Below are 9,556 nucleotides of genomic sequence, written 5' to 3'. Positions count from 1 at the left end.
CTTTTGCATAACCCTGTACCTAATTAAATGACCAGTCACTTGAGTAGACATTGTGTTGACGTGAAGGTTAGTTATAGTTATATATAGGTTATTTATAGTTATAGTTATATTGAGGCCGATTCACACATCAGGTCAAAGTATCGTGGAATGACATCAATGGTTGCCATGGCAACGGGAGGAGGGAGCGTGGATGACGGCATCCTTCCGCTCAGGGTAACCAGTCACACTTCTACTACACACAAATACTGTGTGTAGTACAGCTGTCATCTTTTCTATATACATACATCTATATGATAAATTGTCATTTTGATATTTATTTTTCAGATGCCTTGTAGTTGATATCATTTGCTTTTAAGTCACATCAAATAAGCCTTTTGCTTTTGGCCTAAATGTGTAATTTTATTATTATAAGTTTATTATAAGTAATTGTCAAGTATACTGTTGCTTTTATAGTGATATCCAGCTATATTTTATAATGTTTCTATTCTTATTGACACTCGATATTGTATGACCTTGAATTCTAAAATAAACGTTTCCCTTACATTTGACTGCTTATGTGTGACATCATCGTGTTTGGCATCTGCATTGACGTCAGATGGACTGAGTGCCCCCCCCACCCCACCCCCAAAGTAGCAGGATGCAACTGTAGCGAAATAGACGGCAGCCTCGCATGACGGCGTTTCTTCCAGTTTTTGGTCAACTTGTGTGAAGGCTGATCACTCCCTTAGGTGCCATCTACCTTCCTCCTACTCCTCCAAGGCTCCCCACGGAGCTCCAGCTGCAGATATGCTGATGTACATCACACACAAGGCCATCAAAGGCAGCAAGAGAAGAGGAAGGAGAGAAGATGGCTGCTTGTTGGAGAAAGAGCATTGAAGGAACAAATGTCCTTCTGATGGGTGACGGCTGCTTTGTTCATTAGCCGAGCACCAGACCATGAGGTCCTCCTGCCTTGGTGTCTGGGGGGGGGGTTAAAAAGGAGGCCTTGATGTGTGGTCGGCGTTACTTTTATTCAGATGAAGATACAGTAGTACAGCATCCCAAGTATCCATTTGAAAACAAAACACCAGGAGGCTATTACCAAAACAAAAAGACATCATAGCAAACGTGTTCATAGAAGCCATCATGAAAGTGCTGATGGATCATTACTGTCACATTTGAATTTGGCCAGATGTTAAGGTGAAGACACAGGACACCTCTTTCTACAATAAAGCATCCTTCTGCTCCATGCATGGAGTCCTTGTAAGACCCTGGTGGCTCCAATCCATACAGGAGAGTAAAAGCCTGCTGATGGATCAACATCATTGGCTCACAGATGATCAATGACATCCATGTTGGGATTGGAGGGGAGCGATCTGGTCCCTTGCAGGTGGTTTTTTCCATGCAGGACGTGTCAAGTAGGACATCCAAAGCAACAGGAGGTGATTAGGAGAATGTGAGGGGGCGGGGTTAGCGATGCCTAGCTAGTAGCGTATTAGTCAGCATGCACCACATGTGGCCTGTGATAAGCTTACATTTACAGCAAAAGGAGGGGAGGACAGGATGCCGGGACGAATGGAGAGAAAAAAAACCTAAGTTCAAATCCCATATGTCTATACAGTTACCGCTTGATCCTGAACATCAATAAATATCTTGGAAAAGTGTTGCTTTGGGGCGGCGCTCCAACTTATGACAGGGGGAGAACTGGAGAGAGAAGAGGCAAAGAGATGATAGATTAAGATGCTTCATTGGTGATGAGGATGGGGGGGTGGGGGGGTGGGAATGGTACTTACCGCTGATGGCCTCCTGGGCAAAGTACTTGACATCCATGTCCGTGTCTGTGGCCAGCTTCTCCAGCACCGGCTTCACCTCCGTCTGCAGGGTGCTAAGGACAACATCGCCACATGAGCCTCTTCTGAATAACATTTTCTGATGATGGTGATATCAGCATCCAGCGGCATCACAGTCCAAGAAGCATCCTGATACGGGTATGAAAGCCAACATCTCCAATCCCCAAACTTACTTTTCGTCCAGGATGGGGCCAATCTTCTGCAGAGACTTGGCCACATTGAAGCGCACGTTGGCCACCTGGTCGTTGGACATCTTGAGGACCACAGGCAGCATGTGCTTGGTGGTGATGTCCTGTCCACAAGTCTCTGACAGAGCCTGAAAGCCGGGGACACGTCATGCATCAGTGCCGTATGAATAATGTTCTAGGCTGTCTATCATCTCCCTCCCATGTTTGCTCTACTTTGGAAAGAAGAGGTGATGATGCCAGCTCGCCGTCCGTCAGATACCAACATGGCAGATTAAGGATGTCCCAAACGTAAATTTGACATCTTATACAATGGATCATTCACAAATCCGCAGGGAACTTGAGGATTAGGGTGGCTGCACCGACAGTAACGGGGCTGAATTCCAATTTTCGATTTTTATGTTTGCACCATGACGTGGCAAAACGTCAAAGTTCAAGGGGATGAAGACTTTTGCAAGGCACTGATCTGACCACTCATCGTGGATCACGTAGGAAACTCCCCGTGGGAGAGCAAAAAGATGATTCCTCAATATTAGGTTGTCGTAGCAGATCTATGGCGGATGGAAGAAAGTGCATGTAAAAGGTGGATTTATTACTCACATTGATGCAGAAGAGCGTGGTCATCCTGTGGAGGTAATTGGGGTCATTGGCCATTCCCAGAACCTTTGGCACAATAGTGTTCTGGGCCCACTCGGCTCCAAACCTCTCCACCAGCTTCATCAGGTTACAGGTGGCGGCCTCGCGGATGGCGTACACTACAGATCAATCAAAGCGACACCATGAGTGCACCGCTTCATCAGGCGAGCAAAACATGAATTTTTATTTTTTTTATTTATTTAAACCAGGGGACAGGCTGTCCAAAACTTGTTAGCGCTCTCCAGCGTGGTGCTAGCGGCGTCCTTTGTGGTGTAGTGGTTGTGTTTAAGAGTGCCGCTGCTTTAAAAAAAAAAACCCACAGCAGTCTGCCGTGGGTGAAAACGACAGCATGACTGTATATAATAAAATAGATGCTACTTCACAATAATGGTACAGTTGGACTAGGTAAGACTACTGAAGTGTCACTAATGGTGAAGGGTGCTAAAAATGATTGTGTGAAGTCAGTGAGGAAACCGTTCTGAGCGTGTGCGTGCGTCCTTTCTTATGTAACTGCAGCCCAGCCCAGCCCTTACCCTAACCCCAGACACACACAACATTCCAATGATGTAATGCAGCTGGCCCTTTGTCCTCAATCACACGTCTCTCTAATTGGGAAGAAAGAGCGCGCTTTACAACCGCGTACAAAGACACTAGCATCATTCACTTGACCGTGGAAGCCTGGATTTACTCAATGCATTTGTACGCACAACCGTGTGTGTGTGTGTGTGTGTGTGTGTTCATACAGCAACATAGTAACCCGCTAATCAGTTCGAGTGCATGTGACAAACATGTCGGAAAGTGACAATTGCTTTCAACACAACATGACGAGAGAAACAGGTCTTGGGTGCTTGATTTCACACTTTGGTCCCGGCATTGCGGGATATGCTTTCACACAAGCTGCTTTAATAAGCAGTGTGAAGTGGGTTAATGGGGTCGGGGACGCGTCCCGAGATGGATATTCAGTAGGTTTAGAAATTGACACTTCCATCACAGAAGTCCACAAATGACAAACTCCTTTGACAAGAATGATTGAATGGAAAGACACCTCAGTGTTAGTTTACATGGTCAGCCAGCCAATCATGACCAGAAATGAGTTCAAAGCATGAGTGCATATTACCATGGTCAATAAGCCAGGCCATACAAAGTGTGTTGAGCTTCTCATCAAAGAATTCCACTCCCTGAGAAAAGACAAACAAAAAAAAAATCAAAACCGATAGCCTGCATTTTCTGACTCAAGGCAAAGTTAGAGCAAGGGAGTTTCAGTCCTGCACCTCTGCTGCACGACTCACCAGCTGACCAGCCAACAGGGGCATGTACTCGATGATGGCCAGGCGGACCCTCCACTTGGCATCCTCAGCCAGCTCCACAATGGCTGGCAGGAGGGACTGGGACAGCTGACGGATGCCGATCACCTCATTGACACAGTCCAGGTTGGAAATGATGTTGAGGCGCACCTCGGGGCACTGGACAAGAACAAAACATGCTTAATGTGGTGTCACAGGTTTGATATACATTTCTGGCAATTAAGAATGTTTTAGCAGTTCAGGACTGTCCCCGCCCCCCAAAAAAACTCTAGGCATCTAACAGACGCCACTCTCCATGTTGCAGCTTTCAGAGCGCTTCACCTTGATTTATGTAAATTTGCACGTCAAAGCTGTCAGTTTGGACAGTAATCTAATTAGACTGTTGGTCTTGTTTTGCACAGGAAAGAAAGTGGGCCAACTTTAAATAGGACTGAGGAAGACAAGAGATGACAGTGAGCGTCAGGATTCCTCACAAATATAGAAAAGCGAAACGAATGCCTTAAGACCTCTGGATATCTTTAACCGTTACTCCTTGTTACAATGACAACATTACAAAAACAAAGCCCCAAGACCCATCCCATTTAACCGATTAGTCAAGCTGGCAGAAAACGCCAAACGAAAAGAGAAACAAAAGCAACATTTCATTTACCTCATCCTTGAGCTGAGCCAGGAAAAGAGGCAGTAAATGCTCTATTGTGTTGTCCTTGCCCAGGATGGCAGAAAGACCCATGATGACCAAGGCCAGGGCAGACTTGACATGTTGGTTGGTGTCTGAAACCAGCTCCTGCAGATGCCACATACATGGAATGGGACATGCAGTAATACTTGCACAGGGAGACAAAGCCAAGTGGGGGGGGAAGTGCATACATATAAACATAGACACGCATATATAAAGAATTAACAGTCTATCAAAAACCAGGGTGAATTAACTGGTTTTACATGAGCATGATGAAGGAAATGTAATGCTTCAAGACTGCTCCTTGTAGTAACCAATGGCGCCCCCTGCTGTATCGTCATACAACAGCGACATGATTTAAACCTACAGTCTGGCAACGTTTTGTCCACCAGTATATGCTATGGATTTTTTTTCAGCAAGGTAGCCCTCATCCAGAGAAACGTGTTTTTTGGAATATTAGGAATACTACAAGAATGTATCATTGCAGAGAGATGAATCAGATATTTGGTGAACTACCCAACAGAAAGTCAAATGTGAGCAATCAAACGCTGTCATAGTAGGCTGACCTTGTGGCGCTTGACTACAAATGTATGTATTTTTCATTCCCTCGATAAAAAACAAGTGAATGTTAACACAAGACATGTACAAAATTTCAAACTGTTGTGCCCTGAAAATGTTTAGAGATAAAGGCATACTGTAAATTCATCAGTATGACCCAAAGTTTGTGATGGAGTAAATGTACTCTTCTAATTTGTATATTATGATATCGCTAGGCTCAGAATTTGTCAAATTGTATGACCCACTTGTGATCCTCCTCTTCATCGCTCAAGCAAACCCAGCCATCATCAGTCACTGACAGTGGGATCTTGAACGCCACAAGAGTACTAGTAGTCCCATTTGAGAACCAGTGATCGAAACTATAGAGACACGCCTTAAGTCTTTATAAAGTCAATTCAAAACAAACCGAGTGTTAGTTCACCTGAAAGCAGCGGCAGTGCAAAGCTAGTTGTTTATTTTTACCTTGACACAGGGTAGAATGTGAGTCATGATGATCTGCTCACGGTTGTCCTCTGGGAGGTTCTCGCAGAATTCTAATAAGATGAAAAAGAAATATCAAGCAACGGACGTGACAGATTTTTACCAAGGTATATTCAGGGACTCACCTTTGACTTTGTTTGCTGCAGCAGCACGAACCTCAGCCTCACAGTCCTTCAGAAGGTTCTGGAAAGCTGGCACCAGGTCATTCTTTGTGATTTCCGGGCCCACTGCTTTTTGAAGCTGAAAAGAAAAAGAAACCAATTGAGTGTAATTTTCTATATGCAAATATTTGGATCGCATGAACTCCGACATGTTGCATGTTACCAGGACACCAATTGAAAGAAGAAGAAGAAACTATATTGACTTTGGTCAATGCTGCCAACAACAGTTCACCTCAGAGAACTTGTCAGCAACCATGTAGCGGACCCTCCATGATTTGTCCTCAGCGGCCTGTCGCAGGGTGGGCATCACCAGGGTCTCCAGGTCCTCCTGAGGCAGCAGAGTGGCGATGCTGACACAAGCCTCCACTGCCAGCAAACGCACAGAGTCCTGATGGAAGTAGAGGATGGGTTCAATGACGACCAAGAACTGTCTGTGGTAAAATATTCAGGTCATTTTGCCTGACTGTACCTGCTCATCAGAAGCCAGGGCAGTGAAGAGGGCAATGATGTCACTTCGAACATAGTCCAGCTCCAACACTCTGGCAAACTCTCCCAGTTTAGATGCTGCAGCGCGACGAACCATGGGAGTGTCATCTGAACACAGGGTGCGGAAATGCCTGGACGCAATCAAACAAGACATGATGAGGAAGCCTGCATCAAAACGGGTTGAGGGACTTTGCACGCCAAACAACGGTTAACTTACTGGCGAATCTCAGCCTTGACTGTGCTGGACACACGGGGATAACAGACGCTAAAAAGGCCACAAGCAGACGTGCGAGAGGTGAACCAGTCTCCGCAGGACAAGCGCTTGACCAGCGGCTCAAAATGGACCTCCAGGTCAACTGGAGAATGCTCCTGAGAGATCTTCCGCAGGGACTCCACGGCTTTGTCCCTGACGACAGTCTCCTCCACTGTCGCTAGGCTCTCCAGAGGAGGCTGTGTGCCAGGGAAAGGTCAGCTAACAACAGTTCTGGTCTCATTTTAAACTTTTTTAAAGAGATTCTGGGGACATTATGTGCTATTCAGTTTTTAAGTTTTGGTTGTTTTTGGCTATGTTGAATGCACATACAGCAGAACCTTGACTTTTGATGTTTGAGATATGCTGTTTCTCAACTCTTTTTTTTTTGCTTCAAGTTGAGATCTAAAATCTGGGGTACACGCCAGCTTCAGACACCTCCAAAACAGCACAGTGAACACTAACATTTGCACAGTATCCGATATTCCGAGCTTGCCTTTATTTTGCAAAATTTCAATTTTCCAACCATGGGTCTGAAGAAAGGGAGTATGGAGTACAATTAAAAACCAGTGTAGTCGACCTGGCAAAGTAGTACGAGTGTACACTTCTATGAGCACCATACTGAGCGAGTATGGTGCAGAGAGTATTGTTTCAAAACAGTGGAAATGTATTCATGGAAAGATGGAAGAAGCTGTAGCCCACCAGGGATGTCGCGACAGAGGCTATGGCTGAATCCCAATCCCATCCTTCCACTTACCCCTTATTTTAGTGTGTTCACAAGATTCAAGTGGTGTCCAAATCCGCTTTAAACACGGGGTAGGGTAACTGCTAAGGGGTGTACAGCCCTACAAACTAAGGGTGATTGGGGACCAGACTTGAAACAAAAGGGTAGGAGTACTTTACTCTGATACTACACTCCAGCTGCAAAGTGGATAGAGGCAGAAAGAACCATATAAAAGTACAAAGTAGAATTTATTTTTACAGTAACTTATCACAAATTCAACTCAACAAATTCGACTCTTCAAGTCTCAGTCTGGAGCCCTGAAACCTGAGACGTGTTCCTTGTGAACAAACTAGTGAAAATGACAAATCCTACATGATGCTATCATTTGTTTTAAATTTTCAACTTGGAATTGCTGGCTTTGACTTCCTAATCATGCATACACACTAGCCTTTGAAGGGGTACGATCACCAAAATGTAATCAATATGTAATACATACAGTATGTTACATGCATAAATATTTTTAAAGCCATTTTTGTGAAGCTGACATTTTTTACAACAAACCTACAAGATCTAGAATGAAGTGTTAGGTTGGCTTACCCACCAAAACAATAAAACATATTTGCTCAATAAAAGGCAGAAGACTTACCAGGAGACAGTGGACATACTCTGGGCCTCCCACCAACATGGTGAAATTACCCAGCTGCTCAGCCAAGGCCAAGAGGACCTCATCTTCATCGTAGATGGTGTCTAACGGGAGGAAAAGCAATGTCAAGAATCATGCTGGAACTCACCATGTGATCCCACGCTTTTAAGGCATCTTGTGCAATGGCTCTATTGTTACAAGCTTGTGACTATTGCGTCATAAAAAAGGTCGGTTTACAGGGTGTGAATGGTTTACCTGTGAGGAAAGGAAGCAGCTCGGTGCGAGTGCGCTCCACACCAAGAGCCAGTGCAATAGTGGAAAGCTTCTTGATGCTGTTCAGCCGCAACTGCATACAAAAAGACATGGATGTTTAAAATAAATAAGACACACCGCATTCAACAGGCATGATTACAGTACATTGCGGGAGAAGACAACATTTCACCACTGTGTGTAGATATTCCATAAGGGTAGACTATACCCTTATAGTCCAATCAAAACTGTAATTGTATATTGGCTACAGATCACAAGCATTGCTATTAAAAAGAGTTTCTATCGCCAAATAATTCCGGATACTTGAGAGTGATGACACTTGGGTTTTGGACGCTTAAATATCAAGTTCGAGATGCCCTGATGTATAGAATACGCTAAAACACGTTCGTTATCATGGTACAAGCCCAAGGAGTGACGCCGGTGGTCACCCGGTGACACAAATCACAGGGAACCTAAATATTTTAACATATATTGATACAATACATACACCTGTGAGAATATAGCATAAAAAGTGGAAACAAAATAAAAATCGGCGGGCTGAAATGCGGCGCTGCTGTCATTGCTAGCTGTGAACCATTCAATTGAAGACGTCAATAGCGCCATTACTTGAGCCCCTAATTCTATCTTTGTTACAGATTTTGCTATAGTACAATTCAACCCAACGAATATGTGTCATAAGAACAAGTATTAATTTTGGTCAATACAAAGACTACAACCAAGTACGGACAGGGTTTGTCGCTGGGGAAGTAGGGCCTGGCCGGGAATGTTAGCATAGCTGCGAGTTAGCAAATGAGCTAGCAAACACCCGGATGACCGGATACAAAACCCGAGTCATCTAAGAATCAATATCGAGCGGAATACAAATGGACCTGTGAAATACATTTCTCGCTCTAACCTGAACATCCTCATTCCGCAGCTCATCAATGAGAACGGCAATAGGGTAGAGAGAATCGTCTCCATCGGCTCCAGCCATTTTGGATACTGCAGCGCTGTTGTGCCTGTGACTGTTGACTACGGGGTTTCTGTCCCAGTTAAATGGGGAGCGCCTCTCTTTGCGCCTGCCTTCAACGAAATGTGGAAAATAAAGCATGTATTTAAAAACGACGGGTTGATCGGGTAAAAAATATGTGAAATTATCAATTGAAAATATTAATTTATAATGTAGACCAAAGCAGTCTCTGTGGTATAATATCTGATTCACGTCATTTAGGTATTCTGTGAAAGCTTTAAAACGATCTGAATATTTAAAAAAAACACTCATATATTAAGTGTAAGTCAAATTGGAATTGGTATTTAAAACAACCATAGATTCAAGTCTAATTTATCTTTATCCCAATCAAATCTATATCTATAT

General features: G+C 44.1%; 1 protein-coding gene across 1 annotated transcript; it reads right to left on the bottom strand.

Annotated features, from left to right (window-relative positions):
• Positions 1-991: 991 nt before the first annotated feature.
• ppp2r1bb (protein phosphatase 2, regulatory subunit A, beta b) lies at positions 992-9,266 on the bottom strand. The gene is made up of 15 exons (XM_058080725.1): positions 9,098-9,266; positions 8,188-8,278; positions 7,936-8,036; positions 6,533-6,765; positions 6,299-6,446; positions 6,062-6,217; positions 5,794-5,908; positions 5,651-5,721; positions 4,604-4,738; positions 3,940-4,113; positions 3,768-3,828; positions 2,615-2,769; positions 2,003-2,145; positions 1,773-1,864; positions 992-1,683 (listed from the first exon to the last, which is right to left on the bottom strand). The coding sequence occupies exons 1-15, from the start codon at positions 9,173-9,175 to the stop codon at positions 1,667-1,669; spliced, it is 1,770 nt and encodes a 589-aa protein (XP_057936708.1). The 5' UTR covers positions 9,176-9,266; the 3' UTR covers positions 992-1,666.
• Between the last annotated feature and the right edge of the window lie 290 nt (positions 9,267-9,556).

This window comes from Doryrhamphus excisus, chromosome 8 (genome assembly GCF_030265055.1).
Source record: "Doryrhamphus excisus isolate RoL2022-K1 chromosome 8, RoL_Dexc_1.0, whole genome shotgun sequence".
Taxonomy (NCBI): Eukaryota; Metazoa; Chordata; class Actinopteri; order Syngnathiformes; family Syngnathidae; genus Doryrhamphus; species Doryrhamphus excisus.
This window is presented reverse-complemented; position numbering and strand designations above follow the sequence as displayed.